The 22,859-nt window shown below is 42.1% G+C and overlaps 1 protein-coding gene and 1 non-coding gene across 12 annotated transcripts in view; both read right to left on the bottom strand.

Annotated features, from left to right (window-relative positions):
• Positions 1-359: 359 nt before the first annotated feature.
• CNOT1 (CCR4-NOT transcription complex subunit 1) overlaps positions 360-22,859 on the bottom strand; it is a 61,224-nt gene continuing 38,724 nt past the window's right edge. For 5 of the 11 annotated variants that reach the window (XM_076349469.1, XM_076349473.1, XM_076349472.1 and 2 more), the window contains exons 25-49: positions 22,363-22,542; positions 21,162-21,278; positions 20,640-20,750; positions 19,970-20,047; positions 19,470-19,647; positions 18,834-18,964; positions 17,973-18,269; positions 15,565-15,705; positions 15,359-15,463; positions 14,632-14,751; positions 13,888-14,082; positions 12,075-12,217; positions 11,364-11,472; positions 11,100-11,269; positions 9,726-9,978; positions 7,369-7,617; positions 6,582-6,745; positions 6,187-6,304; positions 5,608-5,709; positions 5,168-5,341; positions 3,641-3,790; positions 2,369-2,549; positions 1,830-1,962; positions 1,592-1,726; positions 360-1,446 (exon numbers count right to left, since the gene is read on the bottom strand). In XM_076349469.1, the coding sequence (XP_076205584.1) occupies positions 1,368-1,446; positions 1,592-1,726; positions 1,830-1,962; positions 2,369-2,549; positions 3,641-3,790; positions 5,168-5,341; positions 5,608-5,709; positions 6,187-6,304; positions 6,582-6,745; positions 7,369-7,617; positions 9,726-9,978; positions 11,100-11,269; positions 11,364-11,472; positions 12,075-12,217; positions 13,888-14,082; positions 14,632-14,751; positions 15,359-15,463; positions 15,565-15,705; positions 17,973-18,269; positions 18,834-18,964; positions 19,470-19,647; positions 19,970-20,047; positions 20,640-20,750; positions 21,162-21,278; positions 22,363-22,542 (3,813 nt within the window). In that variant the 3' untranslated portion in view covers positions 360-1,367. The remainder of the gene's footprint in view (positions 1,447-1,591; positions 1,727-1,829; positions 1,963-2,368; positions 2,550-3,640; positions 3,791-5,167; positions 5,342-5,607; positions 5,710-6,186; positions 6,305-6,581; positions 6,746-7,368; positions 7,618-9,725; positions 9,979-11,099; positions 11,270-11,363; positions 11,473-12,074; positions 12,218-13,887; positions 14,083-14,631; positions 14,752-15,358; positions 15,464-15,564; positions 15,706-17,972; positions 18,270-18,833; positions 18,965-19,469; positions 19,648-19,969; positions 20,048-20,639; positions 20,751-21,161; positions 21,279-22,362; positions 22,543-22,859) is intronic. The other 6 variants (XM_076349476.1, XM_076349478.1, XM_076349477.1 and 3 more) reach the window with 3 other exon arrangements.
• LOC143165820 (small nucleolar RNA SNORA46) lies at positions 21,699-21,837 on the bottom strand. The gene has a single exon (XR_012996319.1). It is a non-coding gene; the product is annotated as a small nucleolar RNA SNORA46 (small nucleolar RNA).

Below are 22,859 nucleotides of genomic sequence, written 5' to 3'. Positions count from 1 at the left end.
TAGTAGGGCACAAGTCATGAGAAATGCAGCTGGTCTGCTGTCTATGCTCTGCACCCTTCCACTGCAAGCAGTCTCCTTTCCAGCACAACTTTGTCAGACAGAAATTCTCCTCATGAACTTGTAACTAAGGTATTTCTATCTCCACACAACTGTGTCCTTTCCTTTTGCACTTCAAAGCGAGGCCCATAACAATTCTCCCCTCTGACCTGAAGCTAAAAAAACAAGCTCAGTTGCTTTCAATAGGCAGTGGTCAAAACACACTGGAAAACTGCAGATTTTGGAGGGGTGAAACAGACTTGGAAAGACATCAACTGGCCAGGTAGGATGGAACTGGAGAGAATAAGCACAGTGGCACGTGCTGCATGTCATGACTTTAATGTGTAACTACAGTATGCATACATACAAGAAGTGGGAGAACTAAAGCCCAAGAACTAGAAAGGCTACAAAATACAACACATGGACCAATACTTTACAAAACATTCAAAATCCTTACAAAATGGGCTGTATTGGTCCTTTGGGTTTTTTTTTTCCTTTTGGTTTTTTTTTTTTTTTTTTTTTTTACAAACTTACTTATGCTGTGTGGTCACAGGGTGGGAGGCGGGAAAAGGTCTAGATTTAAACCCCCTCCCCTTCCAAAATTTACAAGTGTCAAAAAAAAAAGCTATAGGCCTGGTCTCTGGTTTCTTTACTAAAAACAGCTGACCCTCTCCCAAAGGGCCTGAGGTGTGTCTTCTCCAACAGAAAGGAGGCATTCTCTGAATGCCACTCCACTTGCTGTCTGTCAGCATTTGATGAGGGTGGGGAAAAGCAACCCTGAACCTTAACCCCGCCCTCACCCCTCCCCTACTCCATAGTATTCCCATATTCCAAACACATCCACCTTTTTTTTTTTGTAAAACAACTTAAGTGATTTGAAGGTCCCCCATCCACATAAAGAAAAATAAGTTACATAATATTACTGGCTTTTCAATATTCTTTGGGAGTCTGGGAATGTCAGGACAAGGAGGTCTGCCCCAGACAAGTGCTTGGCATCAGCAGCTGCCCCTTTATTACAAGCTGGACAGGCACCAGTTACCCACCTGCCTTTTACACAATTTGCACAAACCCAAAAGTCCAGACAAACGTTTCTGTTCCTTGTATTTACACTAGTTCAAAATGATATTCACAGCATCTTCTGAATTTTGGCCAAAAGTCAAAAATTTGTTTCAAACTTTGGAACGTGCCCACATAGACTGTCACCCAGGGTCTGTTGCGTCTACCCAATCAAGCAGGCTGGGAAGGTCAGGAGGAGCCTTACAGAGTCTTCTGTGAGTCGATGGGACAGGGACCTCCAGGCTGGCACGCTTACGACACAAGATGCAGCTCACCTAACTGGCACCAGTCCCTTCCATTACTTGCTGGGCCTGCTTCTGCCCCATGCAGCACTGTGCAACTGACTGGAACAACCTGAAGACAAGAAGCAACGCAGCGTTAGGTGCATTTATGGCAGCAAATGGCACTTCCACTATGAAGCACCAAAAAACTCGAGGTGCATCTCAGCCCCTGCTTCAGATAGATTGTTTTAGTGATTTTATGGATCAGTTTTACTCACTTCTCAATTTCTGGAGCGCAGTGAACAAACTCATGGTTCCAGAACTTAAACGCTGGGTTTTTTATCAGCTCAATGAAGGTAATAAGGAGACCCCAGGGATGAGGCCTATTTACAATCAGTCGTTCCAAGAGAACCCTGAAATCCAAAAGTAAAAACAGTTAGAGCTCAAAGATCCAAACTACACAGGGAAGGAAAGTGAACAGCTGAATGCTGGCAAGTTAAATGCCTCCCCTCTCACCTAGTGATCTGCTCCTGGATAGCCTCAGTGTTGGCCTCTGCAAACAGGTACAGCATGGTGCAACTGAAGTAGTGGGTGTGACTGTTGGGGTATCGCAGCTGGTTGGCAATTGCGTTCAAGAAAAGGTACCGGCCTGCAGAAGAGGACCAGTGAGTACATACGGTTTTCCTTCCACAAACACAAAAAGGAATAAAGCAGCAACTAGTATTGCTTAAGATTAAGGGTTGTGCGCCTGCCTTATGAAGGTACAAGAAGAAACAAAAACAACTGAAGATATGAAAAAGCCTTCTCAGTCCAAGCTGATGGGGCAGCAAGAATTCAATTCTTCTTCATTAAACTTATTTCTCATTCCCTTGAATACCTTGAACATTTGGTTTTAATATTGCTCCTGTATTCAGAATTTAATATTCTAACGCAGCATTACTTACCGTGAATTCACTAGCAACTACATGAAATGATCATCTGTATTTCTCACAGCTCAAACAGACAATCTGCTGTTAAATTTGACATCGCATGAACTAGAAACGTTTCCAGCTCACCTTCAGTGTCCAGGTCTACTGCCAAATTCTGGAAGATGTCCATGTGAGCTGAGTGGGTAATGGTGCTCATAGAGGGTGTGCTGCCTTTGTTGTGAATGTGCGCAATAGCTTGAGTACCTACGTAGAGCACCAGTGCATTAATCAGCTGGATGTTGTAGCGGTTGCCAGGTTCATTTGATACCTAATAGCAAAGATATGAAAAGCATTAACGTTCTATATTCCTTCAGCAATCGAAGGTACAGCATGTACAATAACAGCAACCAACTATCTTCTTGATTATACAGAAGACAACACAGACATCCACAAATTCATTTTGGCATTTACCCTTTCGTAATATAGCAGTTATATATATATTTTCAAAAGCATCAGCAAAATGTTGACAGACCCAGACAATTTTTATATTCCCTACCTAAAAGAAAAAAAATCAGGTAAAGGCAATCTGAATTCACCAGCAGTGCCAGAGGCTGGCTGAAACGCACACCACCTATGTGAATGCTTCAGTCTGAGCAATTTTCTGAGAAAGTCCAACTTCACTCCTGAAGTCTGTTGCAAGCCAAACCATGTGGTGTGTTAAACGCAGGCAGCTGGCTAACAATTCTGAACTGGGCTTTAGCTAATTTGCCTTTTTCTCCCCCCTAAGGCATTAGCATGCAGATCCATAGATTTCAATAACTAGTAACATGGATCCACTCGGAGTCAAAATTTCATGAGATTCTAAAAAAACGCAGTCAAGTTCAATAAAACCCGTTGAATCTCAGACAATGCCTAGATAAACAGTGCTGGAGTTGTGTGATGGAAGCCACAAGACTCTTCATCACCCAATTGTTGAGGACAAAAAAAGCAAGCTTGGTGCAATCAGCTCTGACTACATTCTTCACTAAAGATTTGCAAGGTTGTGCACTAGAGACATGCAAGCAGAAGAGTCAAAGTTTTAGATAACCTTACATTTTCACTCACATGAGCATTTGGCAGCTCATGGAGATAAAACCAACTGCTTTTAAATTAGATCATTTTAGGGTTGTTAAAGTCAACATTCCTCTTTCCTTAAATTCCACCTGGCTGAAACTACTTAACACAGACTTAAACATCCTGCTAGGGAGTGGGAGAGGAAATATTCAGAGAAGTGTGCGTTTTAAGACACTTTTCTACTGCCTGGAACACATGCTTGCTACACACCAACAAAATTCCTGCAAGAAAGGAGGGTGACTCAGCCAACGAGATCATTTGTCCCACACTATTTAAATTCCGCATCCTCAGAAACCAGCCACTCACTTGTAGGTTGCTGCGCAAGTCAGACAAAAAAGTGACTGGAGAACGGGTTTTGAGATAGGAATCCAAGTCTTTCTTGAACTGAGGTGGCATCACTCCAGTGAAATTTGTGAGTATTCGTGGAGCAATATTAATCTCACTTAACATGTCCACCTGTTGAGAGAAATCCCAGTCAGCTAAATCATAAGCAATCCTGAAGGAACAAATTACAAAAGCAGATCTGCAAGTGATACTACATCAACTACTGCTGTTGATTGCTTTTTCCTACCAGCAATGAAGAGGAAACACTAGGCTTTTGCAGATTTCAGAAGAAACTTGGTCTTCAACGTGCAAACTTATTAGATGACTGTCTCAAAGAATTGAGAGTAGAGGATAAAAGAATTAAAGGATGAAGGCGTAGGGGAATTCAGCCTTTGAAGTCTCCCTATCTACACTCAAGACAGTTTGGTAGTACAAACATCCACATAAGTCAAGAACAGCCTTCTTCAATCTCAAGAAGTGCTAACTGAATGAGTGTTGCAGCTTCACTCCCATTACCCTGCATAGCTTAGGCAAAGAAGAGAAATAGGACAATGCTTTAGCAGTGTGAGAAAGCTTGCTCCTGATCCTTCCACAGTAAGGAGACTGGCGCATGCCCTAAGATTTAATTAGGTAACATTAACACTTCTCAAAGTCTCTCCCCATTATGCAAGAGGCTTGCTTCGGAATGGTGGTTTATCTCATTATTTTCAAGATAAGATGGTGTCCGTGTTTATCATCAAAAAGTATTTACAATTACATAGTGCTTGGACACCAGCTCTTCAACAATTAGTTAACTGAACTCCAGTCCCCACGCATCCTGCAGAGCACAAACTGTATCATCCAGCATGAGCTGCGCAAAACTGAGACAAGAACTGTTGGCAGAACTTTCAAACAGGTTTGCTTTAGCAAAGTCACAAAGAATGCTTAAGTAGTCTGTTTTTCAGTGATAAATGAGACAGTAAAATGATAAAGGCACCCTTGCCCCAACGCTGTGCGCCAGTCAGATCTAGGAACACCATGAAGTCAGTCTCCCTTTGGAAACAGAAAAGCCCTCTGGCTTTCCATGCAAAAGCTAGGTTCTCGATGCAGTTCTCGTGTAACACAAGTCTCAACAGCCTGCCCTTTCAGGTTGAACCTGCAAAGACCCTGCAAGCAAGCTAAGTATTTATGGGTGCCAACGAAGCCACAAAGACCAGAGTCAAGCGTTACGCTTCCAGCTGCAACAAATTTCATACAGGACAAGGACTGCATCCCATTCTGTATGGAAACTGTCAAACATCGAGCATTACAAACATAATGGAAACCTATGTGCTTTAAAAAATGCTGTTCTGCTAGCTGCTGACTATGTCACTTAAGTTTCAAATTACCTGTTAACTTTTGAATGTTGCATTAATTCAAGTATCAGTTAAATTGTTCCCAAAATTTCACAGCCTCCACCAAAAACACTGGATAAAGAGTATTTGGAGCATAAAAGCTTCCCATTATCAATCTCATGAAAGTAAGTCCTACCTTTAGATTGGGGGTGAAAGGGTCTGGAAGCCTCATGTTCCGTGGGAAGGCACTCAGGATCAGATTCCTTAGCTGAATACAGTTAGGTGGGATCACATCACAGAACCCATAGTGGTAGTCACAAAGAAATTCTGGGAAATCGTGCAACAAGACCAGCAACACACGCAGAGTGCCCTGTGAAATACAGTATAATGTAAAAGAGGTGTGTAACTACTGAAACTGCCCAAGAGCTTGCAGAGCCATCCTCCTATGTCATGTGGTTAACATTAACAGGAAGAAATTAATCTGGGAAGGTAGCCTGTTTCTGTCCCACACCGGATTTGCGTTTAACTCTAAGAAATAAATTATAAAAGAACAGTAAATCCTATTTTGCTACCACAACACCTCTACTTTCAGGCAACGTTGGTTGGAAGGAGCATCTATTAGCTGACTTTTTTTACCTTGTAAAGAATTTGCATAGGTTTGGTGAGTTCCACATTTCTAAGGAAAGGAGCCAAGTACTTGAAAAGATCGATCAGTAACTGGGCATACATAGGCCAACCCTGTCAAGAAAAAAAAACAGCAGGTGGAAAACATGCAATGAAAAGCAGTTATCTTAAGTCCAAAACTATAATTAGATCGGTCTTCATGTAAACCTGGATTGAAGTTACATCCTACTGCTAGCTCTAGCAGTGAGTGCAGCACAGCTCATTTCAAGGGCTTTAGCTGTACATCATATGTACAGAAACGGGTGTTTCCAGAACACTCAACATGCCATACTGAGTTGACAGTCTTTGGTCTAGACTACAGCTCTTCCAGACTTTGACAAAGGCATGTTTATTAAACTCAATTCACCCTATATTCAATAGTTTATTGACACAGAGACTCCCCTCCATGCAGTTAGGTTACTGTGAATATGGAAGACAACAAAAACAGAACAGCCATGCTACTAGTGCACTTCGAGAGATGTGAAACAGCACCACACCAGATAAGCATCCGTGTGAGCTTTTTAATTCAGAAGAGATAAACTGCAGCCACACCTTCTGCTGTGGTGTATGTGCCAGCATTCTTGCAATAAATATCCGATGGGAGATCAGTTCCAGCCAGGCATAAACAAAACCTGGAGCTTTTGTAGGCCTCAGGATGTGAAATGTGTTACTGAAAGAAAAGTTAGAGCAGGTTAGAAGTGCACAGCAATAAGATTGCTTTTCATAACGTTGAGGGAAAACATACACAGCCCTAAAAGCGAGGCATTTTAGCATCTTGGGTTTTACCAGTCAACTTCCTCAAAACAAGCAAGTGGACAGTCTACAGGAGAACCAGTTATTCCGAATGTGATTAAGCCACCACAAAGGAACAGTCAGATAGCCTTGAGATGAAAAATCTTGATCCTACCAGGAAAGGATGAACACTGTGGCCAATCTCAAATACATACCAGAAAGCTGTTAGTGTCTGGAAGTTGATGGTCTCCAGCACATGCTCAGGAGCATTCAATTCCAACAGTAACATGATGAAAATGCGATGGTAAGGAAGCTGCTGAAACTCACTCTGCCGAACATCATGGTCTTGCAGAAGAACTCCCACCACAATACCGAGAACCTAAAGAGATCAAGACATTTCAGTGGTTACAGCAAGAATTACTTTGCAAGTCAACCTATAGATGATACTTCAACCATCAGTAAAAAAACCCCAAAACCAGTAGATTCTAACAAGAACAAAAAATTCTAGTTATTGGAAGTGTCACGTAAATTAGTATTATAATCTGTATCAGCAGCTCCCAACCTCTATACTTTGCTCTCCCTGTCCCATGGATCACAGTCACAGTGACTGACTGGGCAGTGCTGGAAGGTCTTAACTCCCTTAGCCATAAACTAAGTAGTGTAAGAGTATAGGCAAGGCCCTCACAAAATCAAGGAATCACCCAGGAATCACCAACCTTAAAACACGCTTTCTAATGCCTCAAAAGAACAGCAGTTGACTCTCTATTTCAAGGCACAAAGGTGAGTTTCAGGTTTGTTTGATATGAAATCTTTGTGAACAAGAAAGCCACTTGGCATGCTGATGCTCCACTCAACAGTTTATCGTTTCAGCTACCAACCCATTAAAGTCCTCATCTGATACTTCAGCGGTAGCCTGCATTAAGGTCTACATTTCACTTTTATCAGCAAAGGTACACCCGATTATGCACTTTAAATGCAGTGAGTACAAAAAGGGTTCCCAACCTTATTCAGGAGGTTGATCTTTGTAACTGTGTTGGTTGCCTCCCCAGAGTGCTTCACTAGCAGTGCAATAAGTCGCACAAAGGCATCCAGATTGTGGTAGCACTTGGCTCGAATCATAGTGGGGTTGGCAGCAGGATTATGCTGTTGCTCAGCCTGAGCGCGATAGCTGATTTCAACACACATTTCGGTGCAAAGACGGAAAAAACGGGTGATCAGGTCATCTGTTTTCAGGATTCCTTGCTGGTGCATCTATCCGGGAAAGGAAAAAACCTCAGAACCGTAACCACAGAAAGTTCATTTTACAACTTATTTCAAACAACACACACTTTACAAAGCACCCACCTTGCCTGGCATAATTAATTTTTACCATGCTCTCAAAAGAGATGGGTAGCGAGCTCTCTCTGCTACTTTTCCCCCAAGATGAATATTTTCAAAGCAACTTCAGGGTGGCAACACAATTTTAGCAAAGACGTTTACTCCCAAATAGTCTTTTTGATCCCAATTCTTTTCAACCATCAGCACAGCTGAGGAGCCTGTTTCAGTATCAGTTCTGCCACCAGCACTCAACCTTGCATGAAGGACACCAAGAGGCGGCAGCAGTTCAGTCTGTCAGGCCTTTAGCAGCCCCCACAGGGTGTACAAGCTCTGGGAAGGGCAAACTTCAGCTACGAGCTCAGGAACCATCACTACTTTGCAGCAACGTTCTGCAGAAGCAAACTGCATTTGGAGAGTGAATTTGCCTTACAGGAACATTACATGCAGAGAAAGACTGGGTGGGCTTGTTTTTTTTTTTTTTTGCATTGGGGGGTTGTTTTTAAATAACACATATTAAAAAAAAAAAGACCTCCTTTTATTTGTTACCCACAGTATTAAAGCCATCAAAATGAAACAAATTACACTGCAGGAAACCTCTGGGTTTTGAATAAAGCATCTTACTTCTAAACTCCTACTGCACAGACATGAAACTATATAAACAGCATATTCGCTAACTCTTGGAGAACTTCTAGTATTTCTGGAGAAACTTTTTTTTTTTTAAAAGGAACTCAAAGTTCTATGCTCCTTCTAGTCCTAAAGACTACTGGAAAGGAAGCCACACTTAATTTAAGCAGCCAAAACTATGATCATTTAAGTTCAGCAATTAAACCTTGTTTAATGCAGTTATTACAAAATACTCCTTTAAAACCCATAGCTAAAGCCTGTAAGGAAAAAGTTATATATAACACTGCACTTCGATATATTTCAATTGCTATTTCAAATCTGATCAAGTATGTACAAAAGGTAAGCAAACAAGTGTGATAAGAGTGAAGCAGGACACAAGTGCATTCAGTATTTGAGTATACTATACTGAAGTATGCTTTATAAGCATACTTTAAGGTATAAAAAGAGTGAGGTCCCATGAAGAGGTAAAATTTTTTTTTTTAAAAAGTGGGTTTAACACAAGACCCATTAAAATCATTCAAAAAACATGCTATGCAGTAGAAGTCAGGCCAACAGAAAGCTGGCTACAAGCCAGTACACGAGGTCACTAAGGTCACATGAAAAATCACTGCATCAGTCAAGATCTTTATGCATACTTTGTAGCTTGAACTTCTTTTCGTTAGTAGCTGCCAAATCTGTAGCATTTCTGTGGTATCACACGGAAATTTAAAGAGAACACAACGCAGATAGACTAAGTCAGGGGCTTCCTTGCAGCTGCAGTCAAGGAGCTGCCAGGACACAGTTTTAGGAAGATGGCTGCAGATTTATAGGGAGTTTGTTACCACACATGTTGGGCTGCTGAGGGTATCTCCCTTCTCAATCACACCTGGAAGGCAGATGTGTGCTGTTCATCACACCTGTTAAGGTGCCCTGGAGTGAAATGTTGGAGGCCATTTAAATTTAGGCACCACTTTAGCTAATAAAGTTTCAAGTTGTTCCTCACTCTAATGATTCCAGTTAGAAGAAGGATTCCCTTGTTCACATGGTCTGAAACAATTCACCTGCATCTCTACCTATTAGCAATTTCCTTCTGTAGGCTGTCAGAGCTTTTACTGTTACCCATAAGGAGCAACACTAGTCAAGCTTCATTACACAGAGCATGTCAGAACCATTCCCAACAGCTATCTCAGCTGAAGTTCTTTTCCCACCAGACTTATCCCAAAACTTATGGTCTGGACTGACAGCTTGTTGCTACAGTAGCTGAAGAACATGATTTGGTGAAGGGTAGGGGTTTCTACAGAACTTTACCATCAAAACCAGACAAAATTTGGTAGTCAACTGCCATACACCTGAAAGTTTCAAAAGGATGCCTAACACAGGTTATAACACTGCTTTAAAATGGAGGGCATCACACCCTACTTATGTTGAATAAAAAGCACCTTTCTTTCCAAAAGCTCTACCTGTCCAACAAACGCAGAGAATGCTTTGGTACTGTCACGGCCTGCTGCAGCTGAATGGTAGAGGTTCACCCACTCCCGCAGCAGGTATTCTGCCTTCTCCCTCAGACCTGGCGGATCATCATACTCAGAGGCTTGGGAAATTCCCGAATGCATCATGAAATTGGGACCTCCGTGAGCACGGTCAATCATGGCTTCGTAGTTTGATCGGACCACTTCCATCAGCTGGGGTAATCTGATGCAACAGACCAGAGTGAGATCTGGGTTAGAATTTCTCCTCCCCCAGAAGGTGTGGGAACTGGAAGCTCAGTCAAATATAGTTGGAAAAAAGCAAATTATTTCTTATACTAAATCTTCGTATCTTCCAGTCCTCACTGGAATAGCAGAAATAAGTCATGAAAGCAGACACATTTATGATGAAAGAAGGAACACTGAAGTCATGCAAGCTTTGAAGTTCCACTCCAATTCATACAGCAGTGTGCTGCAACAAAGCACCACAAGTACTCAAAACAGCTTCACGTTTGCAGACTTCGGAAGCCCTAAAATGCTCCGAGACAGTGAGATGGCAGTGCTGAACAGCCTGACTGGGGCACTAAATCTGGCTGCAGTGAAAATCAAGTCATACAGCGAAGACAGTCTACCCACACCAACTGCAGAGGAAAGGACCTTTGTTTTGGGACCTCCCACTAGCAGTTGTCTTGGTAGTGGCAGCCACTGCCACCACCACCAGCCAGCTGCTGGTTGCTCTCACAGCAAACTGGAGTTCTCCAAGCTCCAATCCATGTCTTTCTCAAACCCAGAAGCAATTGCTTCCACCTCAGTAACAGGAGGCCTGCAAGTCCCACAGATATTTCCAGATGCTGTGGCAACATTTGCGGCACAATTATCTGCTAGTGGATACACAAGCCATGTGAGATTGGTGGATGATTGCTTCGTAGATTCTAAACAAAGCTGTCTAAAGAAACAGAAAGGATTGTCTAATTTGATGAATTGCTTGTGATTAACAACCAACCATATTAACACCTAGATATTTAAACAGGTAAGAATACTGCCTAAACTAGAGATAAAGCAGGAATTCAAGCGAGTTTCTCACAGTACCACAGTATTTTGGAGCACAGTGCATAGAAAGATTTTCCCACTCAAGCATTCAGTTTGACATCATGCTGCAGCTGCCTCCGTTTTGGCATAAAATCAGCACAATTACATTAGAGTGACAGTTTAAACTAACATAGGACTGCAGCCCTAGAGGAAGTTTAAAGCTGTATGATTGAATGGTATGAGACATTGCCTATACAACATTTCAAATCATAAATGAGCACGAGAGAAGTAATATATTGCACAGTATTTCAATCTCACCCTTCCGGGGCGTTTCCTCTGGAATGAGCATTAATCCTCATGAGTGTCTCAATTGTGTGAAACAGATCTGCCTCTGTTATGTGGGCAACGCTTCTCTCATCCACCAACAGGATCTTTACCAGCTGCATGGCAAATGCCACAGCCATGTAGTTCAATCCATTCTCCATTGACTGTCAACATGAAAAAGGCAATTCAAGTTCAGCCACCTATCTTACAATGGACTGACCATAACTCTTCTCCTCCAAAAGAGCAGGTTCCCTTTACCTGAGCCAAGTGAAGGTCATACTGCTGCATGTTAACAAGGTGATTGCGGATTAGCAGCTCCACAGCTTCCACGTTGTACTTGTACTCATCTCTGCATTCAATCAGGCACCTGAAGAATTAGACTTCTTTTAACAAGTGTACTTAAACAACACAGTTTAAGCGAAGCAACTCAAATCTAACACTTCAGAAACTGTGCCATTCACTGTGATTCATGACTCAGCTCCAAAAGAAGCCTCTTTAGAGCATTCTCTAAGGTAATGTTTGAGTTCAGGAACTGTCATCAGCCTCAAGCATTTGTTGCCCTGCACCACTGGTCACAACAGCCCTTCAAGAACTTCAGTTTATTCAGCATAAGAAGCCTCTCTTCTGAGGACAAAGTAGCATATCCATCTAGCTGAAGCACTAGTGCTTCTGCTGCAGGCATATGCCATGTCACCTAGTTTGTGACAGCATGTAGAGACATTCTCTATAAGATGAGAAAAAAACCCGAGAGCATCTTTAATGCTTAATTCCATTAAAGATTCCTATCATGTTCTAGGATGAAGCAGCATTATCAGAAGATTAGTTACTTTTGACAAAAAAGCTAGTTATTTTTTGTCTGTCCAAGTTGCAGCAATGCAAAATATTAACAGGCAAGTGATTCAGAATAACACAGTAACTCCCAAAAGATGATGAAAGCTACATCAATGTTCCTGTTGTCTCATAACTGACCTAGTAATTTGTTTATTACACCACGGAGATCCATACGCACGGCCGTCCTGCAGAGCCTTCAGCACAAGCAGATGACACTCACGATAGCGAAGCAGGAGGTCAGCATCTGCCCCACTGGTGGCATCCAGTAAGCCCTCTACAGCCTAGAACAGATGCAACCTGTTAGCAGAGGAAAAAACAAGTCCTCTTCCAAATCTTCTGCAAATTAGATGAGCAAGAGTTATCACCAGAAGACTCGACAGACATGCAAAAAACAATTTAGTTATTGTGCTGACCCCTTGATAAGGCTATGTGAGATTTTACCAGCTACTACGGCGTCTACACATTCACTGTACACAGCTGGACTACCACAAACAAGCCTATGGTCTCACTATGCCCCACTGGCTTTATATGTGCACCAAGCAGTATGAAAGACCACATCAGTTTGTGCTGCAGCTTCTGAAAGCCAATGCCTCCACACGAGCAATTCTGCTTATGGCTCATGAAAAACTACATGAAAAAAATTTACAGAACCCGCCAGAGGTCAGCTATCAGGTTCTTTAGACAAACAGCTGCAGCACTCAGATGCATCTGTGCTCTTCTATAGCAAATGGAAGTGTCTTTTACAGTGGCAGCACAATTTACCTGGTCAAGCCCTAGTCAGGACTAGATCCTTTAGTAGGTATGAGCACTATCAGTCAAGAACAAAGAGCCTCCCTCCATTTTCCAGTTACTTTTCACTTGCCACTGTTCTTGGATCCTCGTGCAGACAGCTCAGTATCCTTTCACTACACTCAAAATGGATTCTTCTCCACATCTATCACTATACTTTGCACTACTACACAGGCACTGATGCCAGCTCAGCTCACGGAGCTCACTGCAACACTCCCCACCTGGTATAGTCTACTGCTTCTGGCTGGGATGGAGTTAATTTTCTTCATAGCAGCCCATATGGTGCTGCGCTTTGGATTTGTGCTGAAACAGTGTTGACAACACACCAGTGTTTTGCCAATTGCTGAACAGCACTTGCACAGCACCAAGGCTTTCTCTTTCCCACTCTGCCTCCCCCACCAGTGAGTAGGCTGGGGATGGGCAAGAGGTTGGGAAGCAACACAGCCAGGACAGCTGATCCAAACTGAATAAAGGGATTATTCCATACCATATGACATCATGCTCAGCAATAAAAACTCAGGGAAAGGAGGATGAAGGGGGGCATTCATGGTTATGATGTTTGCCTTCCCAAGCAAGTGTTACACACGCTGAAGCCCTGCTTTCCGAGGAGTGGCTAGACATCTGCCTGCTGATGGGAAGTATTGATTTTTTTTTTTTGCTTTGTTTGTGCACACAGCTTTTGCTTTCCCTACTAAACTGTCATAACCTCAATGAACAAGTCATCTTGCCTTCCCTCCATTTTCTCCTTATCCTGCAGGGGAGGGGAGTGAGGCAGCAGCTGGATGGATCTTTGGCTGTTGGCCAGAGTCAACACACCACGCACACTCATTTAGTAGTTACTGCAAAATACAATGCACAAGTGTGCTGCTATAAATCCAGTACTACAATCAATACTATCCACCTACACTGGCAGTTCAAACATCTTAGCCTCCAAATCATCCACAGCAGCCCGGCCACCCCGTGTACAATACACCAAGTGAACACCCTGGCCCTCTTCCAATTTTATCTACTGAATTTCCAAAGACAGCAGTTGTTCAGTGTTGTTCACTGAGCAAGTTCCAAAGGATGCATGAAGATACAGTCATCAGCAAGACAATCCACAAGCCAGATGAGTAATAAACTCTAGGTGAGTTGTTACAGGAGAAGAGTTCATAACACTCACCTTCTGCAGTAGTCCAAGTGCAGCAATAGCATCACGGGAGTTACGAGCCACTACCACAGCCTCCAAGAGGCTGCGCAATGCTTGAGCTTGAGGATTCATGGCCAGGGTGTGTGGAATAGACTGCAGGTGCTGCTCCAGTTCTGTCATACATTTGTCATAGATTTGTGCTACATCATCTGTAGCCCAAGCTTGCTGCTTAAGAGAAAGTGGGAGTGAGTGATTTTTTTTCAAGGACTGTGTTTGCAGAACTCAAATACTGATTGGCTCTTCTGCTTCAGAAATTATAGCATCCAAAATTTAGACCTCTACAGTATTGTGGTTAGTTATGCTGGCATTTTTAATAAGTACGAGCAAATTAAGCTGCGGAAATAACTAGCAAACAATTCTAGCAGTCCTTAAGACCAAGTATGCATATAAAAACCTGTTCATTATCTCAAAATCCATGCTTGCCATCCATGACCTTCTCCAAAAGTAACCTGAGATTTGAATAAAATGTTTCACTGCTACTAAAACTACATGTAGAATGCAGATCTTGTCCCAATTTGGGTTACAAACCCCTAACACTGGATGTAAGTTTTACATTGCCATTAGTTTGACTTTAGAACCATCTTTCAACCACTATTTCAACCACTATTCCCGAGCAATACAAATGCCTGATCCTTACTAGTCTTCCAGCAAAGGACACAAGTTCTGCAACATTCACCAAAAGGTTACTCTCGAGCCGATCAGTTTGGAAATCTCTACCTTCATAGGCTGAGCCAAGAATCCTGTAGGCTGAGTTAAGTCATTGGTAGGCAAGAAGCCAGGGACATTGCGTGCAAACTCTTCATAAACAGCCAGCTGTTTTGGGTCCACACCTCCAACCTTTGCAATGAAAAGAACAGGCATTAACCTCATGGTTGAGCACTGTGGCAGTAAGAAATGAGGGCAGTTTGCGTAACAGGCAGCTGCTCAGTCACATTCTTAAACAGAGTGGCCTAGACATCAAGAATTAGGATTCAGCTGCTCTGCACTGAGGTCCTCTCTCTCCTGCCACACCTCCTAACAGGAGAATTTTGCTCTACAACTGCAACTCTCATTCCCAGAAACAGGAAGAACTGAGTCCTGGCTTCATGTGTGCCTGATGCACAAGAGAAATGCTCTGCTGAGAGCACATGGTATGTCCTTTAAGGGAAGAAAATCTAAAGGACACAAGATAATGAAACAGACAAGTCATCTTTCAGTGAAATGTACAGCACAGAACAAGAGACAGGTCTCAAAGTCCTCAAGAAACTGAGGAAAAAGATTAGAACACTCATTTTGGAACAACATATTCATGTGCTTCCATTACTAATCAAACTAATAGCAGTTGCACTGTTAGACAAGACTAACAATATACAGGATTGCTCAGCTGAAGCTGCGCCATCTACTTTTCATCATCAGGAGGGGGAGGAAGAGCAGCATTGGAACATAGCTCAGTTAATATCCTCACCTTTAACCTGATCTGTTCTGGCATCCGCTCAGCCTGGTAAGTTAACACAACAGGATCACAGTACCGACGACCCTCTTGTCTAGCATGTTTTCTGAGCTCAAATTCCTGGGAAAAAAAACCCGAACACCACAATGAATTTCAGACAATGAGCCTGGATGTATATGAGCACACAGAATACTTTTAAAAGACAGCAGTCCCATACTTACAGTTGCGAGCCTCTTGTCCATCTCAGGGCCTGCCTTTTCCACAGCCGTCTTCTGGATAAAGCAGCATGCTAGCTCACAGTTATCCTGCGCTAACTGGGCAGCTGCTTGCTCCATCATGTCCCTCTGTTGTGGGGAGGCTGCCTATTGAAAACCACAATAATCAGTGAAGGCTGTGAATTTTCCCTGTATATTACTAGCCTTAAAATCTGCACCACTGCCTATACAGAACACCAGCAATAAAAGGAATGCTCTTAGGAATGCACTCTCTTTGCGTGGAATATACAATAATAAATTTAATTTTGCATAGCTTTGAATAAAACTGACTTTCAACAAGGAACAAAACAGCAGGAGGTTCTCCATCTTCTCCACCAACTGTTCTCCAGGGCATAGAAATAAAGCCCTGCTTTAGACTGATGCACGTACAACAGATGCTAATGCAGGAAAAGCAAGCCTCACATCACAGCCTAAAAGTTTTTCCACTTCCTAGGTTGTAATCACAAGATATAAAGGTGCATCACTAACAATGCAAAACAGTAGTCCTATAAGCCTTTTTCAGTGGGTTCCCCTTCTGACACAGACTTTCTTCTTTCCTTCTTAGAGTCTGCTTTAAGAGAACCCTGAACAGATGGACTTATTTTCCAGGGTGCAAAGCAGCAACTCTCACTGGAAGTGGAATACACATAAACGCAAACAGTCCAATCTACTTGGATTTCCTTGTCCATTAAGATCTACCCCTATTTCATTAATTCGTGAAAACTACACTGCTTCTTTAAAATAAAAGAAGTTCTTGCTTGTTAACCCACTTCATACAATAAGCCAGATGTGAATTTTTTGATGTTTTCTATAGCTACCCCTTAGGAAAACCTCCTTGATTACAACTGGCCCTGTATCAATTTCACACACCTTCAGGGATAAAAAAAAAAACTTGACATGTTGCTACATTTTCATACCATTCATGACATTTTCACAAACACCAAAATACACTAGCACTAAGTCTTCCGCAAAACTTGAATTACTTCTGCCTATACACATTATTCCGTGGCACATCACGCCTGGTCGATACGCACAGCTGTAACACCAGTCTGTGTTCACCCTGCCTCCTCAACTTGAGTATCCCACCTCTGCCTTCTCATACCACCCAAAAGATAACCAGCACTTCTCCAATTGCCTCCCTATCTGAACTGCGGTCACATCTGATGAAACACAGCAAGACTGCACACCAGAGAAATATTTGTGCCCCTCTTACCCAGAGGACAGTGCTTTCTCTTACGGTTACTAGCTTGACACCCAAACTCTGTGAGCACAGCTGCTAACAGCAGTCACTGGCTCAGCTCACACATTAACAAAGCAATACTAAAACTGTCTACTCCCATCTTTGTGTTTAAGATGGATGAGTAAGATTCATTTGTATGCTTTTCCTGCTCTTCATCTCAGCAATCAAGTTACTTGAAGTTCTTTAAATGAAGGGTCAACAGTGTTCGAGTCCTGGGAGTTACACCACGGACTATCCATCCCATACCTGCAGATGCAATTCTTACTAACATTTTGTACTCCCTTCAGACCATTAAATCCTGCCCTCTTGAGCCAGTTACCATGCAAGAGAGCAACCCCATTGCAAAAGGGCCTTTGCACTGTCACTCCCCAACAGACAGGAAATAGTGACATGCCCTTGAGCAAGAAGTAGGCAGTCCTTTAACTTTTTTTAAGCCCTGAAAGGATAGGAATGTCTTGAACTTTCCAAGACCCTTATGGTCTTGTGTCTGTCGCTGACGCTGATGGCAAGCACAGCAAGTTTTCTGGGTAGCAGCTGCTGTTCTGGCCAGCAGTTCACAAACTGTGTTCCATTTAGCCAAGAAGGGGAAGCTAGCGCTGCAGCTCAAGTTTTGTCCGTTCATCAAGAGATCCGAAAACATCCTCTAGAAAACCCAGTGAATTAACACACTGCAGAACAGTCTTAAATACCTATCTGCTAACAGCACAAATAAATAAAATCTGCCTGCTGAGACAATCCAAGACATCACCAGAAAGTCCCAGAATCAATTCAGTCCTCCCCACTCTGCCTTTTCTACCTCAAAACCCACAGAAAGATAAGTGCTTCAAGGCTTCCGTGATGTGATCAAACTGGAGAGAACATTGGGGCAATATAAAAACGTAGTCAGGAAGTTTGTGTACAACATAGTAAGATCCACCTTACAGGCTTAAGATTGTTTGACACGAGCTGTTATTTCAGCACAGTTTTTTCACTGTAATTCCACAAGACTCATGAGATTTGTCCACTAAATTCATCTCCACACTAGTTAAGCCATGTAATTCATCAACAAGTCTACAGCGTGGAGAACCGATTTGCTAATGCTGGATATCTACAGACCTATAAGCTGTAAATAAGCTTCAGATGATGCAACTCTTACCCTCAGTGCAGTAGCAAAACTATTTTTCAAGTTGGTAGCTATGCTCATCAGCAAAGGTTCCCTGCAGGTAATCATGGCCATCCCAGCAGTCAGGTTCCGCATCATATGGTGTGCGGCCACACGCATTCGTGACTCCTCTGAATCCAGTGCAAAGTCCTTCCTGACTATCTGCTCACAAGTAGTCATAGCAATCTTAATGGACCGATCGACCACCGGATGGACAAGCTCTTGCACTGCTCGCTCTATCGCCTGCCGCACACACTGCTTCAACTGCGGGTGGGCTTGAAACAGCGGAATCTGGAGGAGGATTAGGAAAGTTAAGTGAGAATGAAGTAAACTAGAATCCCATCTACCCTAGACATTCACATTTTCTGAACAACTTTTAAGTTTACTGTCATAGCTTGTCTACAGTCCTACGTTCCACATGCAGCTATTACAGTATTTGTTTGATAATTCTGAAACTGGGACATCTGACCATTTTTCTTCCAAAGTCACAGCTGAGCTCAATGCAAAGACTAACTTAAGAGCCAAGTCACTGACTGGTCAAAAGGAGCACAGAAGCTCCTTTTAAGCTTAAGTCCTGATAGCAACTATCCCAACTGACACTTACTGCCAGAAATAAACTGGATACTAATGTCACAGTGAAAGATCACTTGACCATCTAAGATTGCTAATACAGCTACTAACCACCCCTAAAGTTCTCCATTTGATTAACTTGTTAGCACTCGCCCTCCCCATTACTTTTGAGAAGTGACTCTCCAGTAACTTCAACTTATGAAATGCTGCTCCCACCAACTGAGATCTGTGGCAACACTGGTGGCAAGAATTCTTTTAGCAAACCAAATCAGCTCTAAAACTTACCGTTGGATTTAAGGTAATATGTGGCGCCAACCCTCCTAAAGAATAAACATTGATGTCATGATAACTGTACTGGGGCTGTGGAGGAACTGTGGCTGTACAAGTGGTGCTGGTAGCTGGAGTTGTAGAAGCAGCTATAGAATACAAGAACATTTGTATTGAACCATTACTGAAAAGCAAGCGCTTATAATGGAAGTATATACTTCTCATTTAAACCAGCAAGTGACCAAGAAACAAAGTTTGGGAGTTTGATCATGAAGCCTCCCGAACTTACCATGCAATTCTCATTCTCCATTTTCCCAATGATTAGTACCAAACTAGCTTCAGCACATTTTAGCAGAGCTGTTTGTTATGACACAGTTTAAACCCTGATGTCTTGTTAATAGATCATCCTGCTTCACTCCCTTCTAAGGACTAGCTACGCACAGCATGTAGAATTAGTCCTCAGGATGGTTTCCATTCCCTTCCTGTCTCCAAACTCTGTACACCTACTTATATTACAAAACTATCCAAGTGCTCCCAAACATTCAGCAATATTACAGTAGGGTATGTAGCTTCACATTCTTCTTTGCAATAGCATAACCCGTCTCTTTAGAACTTTTGTAGTATGGTTCTGGGTTCTGTTTGAAATGTACTTACTAGTTGTTGTGATGGGTGGTAGCTCTTCTGGCTGCTTCACATCCTTCTTCGGAGCAGACAGCTGCTCATCCAGATTTTTCAGACGATCCTTATCTTTCAGGAGACTTCCAGGTTTCAGCTCATTGATGTCTAGTGCAAGATTCTTGCAGAGCACCTCAATCTCAAACTTCAGATTCAACTGCACAACAATTCTAGTTTAGGTTATGTCACAAGGAAAATACCCGAAACATTTACTGGGCCACTTGACTCCCAAGCTTCCCATTCTAACCCCATGCCTTTTTAGAGACTTTGACAGTGACTGAGGATTAGACAAACATCTTGCATGCTGACCTCACAGGAGAAGAGTTTCATCCAAGTTCTACCAAATTAAGCAATGCCCAATTCTCCCCACGCTAAAGAAGCGAGAAGTGAAATTTGGTCCTTCACAACATCCTTCTTGACTGGTTATGTCAAGAAAACCTCACACTCAGTAGGTATAGAAAAGAAAAACAGAAGTTTACTTTTAGATCGTGTTCTTGATGCAGCTCAGCTAAAACATTCATAATGGCCATTGTCCATGGGTTTGGAGGCCTGAAGACCTACAAGAGAAAGAGGAGAGCAGTATTACACAAGCTTCTTGAATCATTTGGATAACTTATAACTGGAAATTTTTGAAACATGAACAGCTATGTGTGCATACAGCCGTGGAAAAGTTTGTACAGCTGCAATTAGGGTTGAATTTAGTATTCCATTTGACTGGAACTAGATTAGGATGCTAGCTGAACATTGAACTGGAAATACAATGACTTGGTCCTTCCAAGAGATCGGTTCTATGTCAAGCAGAACTGACAAGAGCTGATCAGGGCCAAAAGGGGGCAGGGGCAATAAAAAAAAAAATCAAAGAATAAATAGATCCTAGAACCTCTTCAATGGCATCCTTCCATTTCTCAATAGAGTTCTGTTCAGGGATACCACAGTACAGTTCAGCTAACACCACCTGTTTAGACTGCCGAAAAGCACAGGCCACATACTTTCCCTCAAAACGGAACTCCTTCACTTTAAGCCCTTGCATCCCTTTTCTTTCTCTCCATGAAATTCAACCAGTTTTCACTTTGTGAAAAGCACTAATTACTTTCTGCAAGACTTATTTTGCCACTTGAGCAATAATTCTGTCAGCACAAAGTCACTTACCACACTCCTGACACTGGATTCTAAGACTTTGGCAACAAATGGCACTACATAAAGCAATTCCTGCTGTCCCTTAACGTATGCTTCCAGTAGTAGCGATTTCACATCCAAATCCTGAAAAATACCATCAACAATTGAAAAGGGGAAGAGGGTGGAGAAAACAGCAAGCACACTGCAAAAATTCCACTTACATGCCATTTCCTTATAGGACATATTGGCAAAGTTGAGTCAAGACTGTCCTTGAATTTTACAGACTGCTAAGCAGCAGTTACTTTTTGAACAAAGATTTACAGATATACATTTTTACATGGGATTAATTCATTTATTTTGGCAAGAACTTAACTACTAACTTTTGTGATAAAAAAATATTTAGACGTCTTAAATGACCAACTCTGGAATCATACTTTGTACTTGGCACACAAAAGAGAGGCACCAGTAAGGTGATAAAATTTCCTAAATAGACTATGCTACTGCATAACAGCATACCAATTCATGCCAAACAAATCTGTAAAGACAGAAGCTCACCGTGTGCAAGATGGGCTTATTTTTAGCCAGCGTAATCATTCCCAGCCAGTGACCAAGGTTCTTTAACAAGGAACGGTCTGAGAAGTTGGCTGCAGCTTTATCTGATGTCAGTAGCACCTAATGAAAAAAAAGCAACTCGAGCAACAACTGGAAGATAATCAGAGACTCAAAACCAAATCCAACAGCTGATCTGACTTAAGACGTAAAATTTTAGAACATTAAATTCTGAGCTTCAGTTACATTACAGATACTCAAGAGCAGCCTTCACTTCAAGGCAGCACCCCGTAAATCTGCCCTGTAATGATTTCAAAATTCCTTTCTTTCAAGAGGATCAAAAAGAGGATTACACTTTGCCAGACCTTACCAGTTACTCTGTCAAGACTGTTATGACTACTATGTATTTAAAGTACATTTTGCGAAGGCAATGCTTCCACTTAATGCTTCATCACAGACTTGAAGGCTACAATTTGCACTTCTTGGGAAACCATTTAATTCTTATTTCAAGACTTAAACCATGTCACAGCATTCTGCTGTTAGTTCTGTTCCTTAGCTTCAGAGAAGCATTGGCTGAACAGAGCAAGGTCAGCTATGCTTTAAAGAGCCAGGAGATTCTCTTGCACTACAGCGTAACCCATGGTGGTCAGGAAACTCCACCAACAGGTTTAAAAATAGTGCTTGCTTGACAAGCTTGTTTCATCCGCTCATCTCTTCTGGGCTACCGCTTCTCCCTCCTCCTCCCCTTCACATTATATTAGCCCTCTAGTGAATTTTGGTTGTTACACCCCACTTTCTAAACCCTCCCCTTCCCCCTTATTCTTCTTTGACCAAAACGGCAGACAGCGTGGTTTTCTTATCTTTACACTTTCCTTGCACAAAAGAACTAGACCATAAACAATTTTCCCCTAGGTTACAATTTGCAAACCTCACACAAATTCAGAGTCCACCTACATAAATGAATTAAAATGCAGATTTGCCCTCTCATTATTCAATTCAAATTAAGTCTTTGGTACTTTCCTGACTGAAAACAGAAGAATCCTAGTATTCATAGAGGTAACCAGCTAATGCATTGTAAGCGAGCAAGTAGATTTTTGAATGATATTCCATATTTGAAGATCAGCAACACAGTAAGCAAACAGCCTGAGAACAGCACACTTCTAAATCTTTAAATCTACCGAAGTATTAGAAAACTTGCACTACTCACCTTGATATTTCTGTAGGTTTCATTCAGAACCATTTTATTAAACTCTGGATTCTTAAGTGTGTCAAGGAAGTTTGAATATAAGCTGTGAAAATTAGGCTCAATACTGACTCTCTTCATCACAAGATACTGTGATACCCAAGGCATGAACTCTTCTTTCACTGTTTCCTTCAATTCTTCAACCTGTCTCCATGCCAGAGGAAAAAGCACACCACAGAAGATATGAGAAGATGACTGCAAACTACTGGGGTCAGCTCAACCAACACAACCGTATTCAGTCAACTGCTTTTAACACTAAGGCTAGTTTTTTTTGTTTGTTTTTTTTTAAAATAGCTTTGAAGTCGGCATCTCATTATCCAAAGACCTGGTCAATCAGTAAGGACTTGCTCATAAAGTGAGCAAGGCACAATAACTTACCTCTCCCCCACTTTTCAGCTTTTAATCAGATAACTGCAAAATAAATGTTGGCATCTTACATTAAAGCCTTCTGTCTGCAAGGC

Source organism: Aptenodytes patagonicus, chromosome 11 (genome assembly GCF_965638725.1).
Source record: "Aptenodytes patagonicus chromosome 11, bAptPat1.pri.cur, whole genome shotgun sequence".
NCBI classification, from domain to species: Eukaryota; Metazoa; Chordata; class Aves; order Sphenisciformes; family Spheniscidae; genus Aptenodytes; species Aptenodytes patagonicus.
This window is presented reverse-complemented; position numbering and strand designations above follow the sequence as displayed.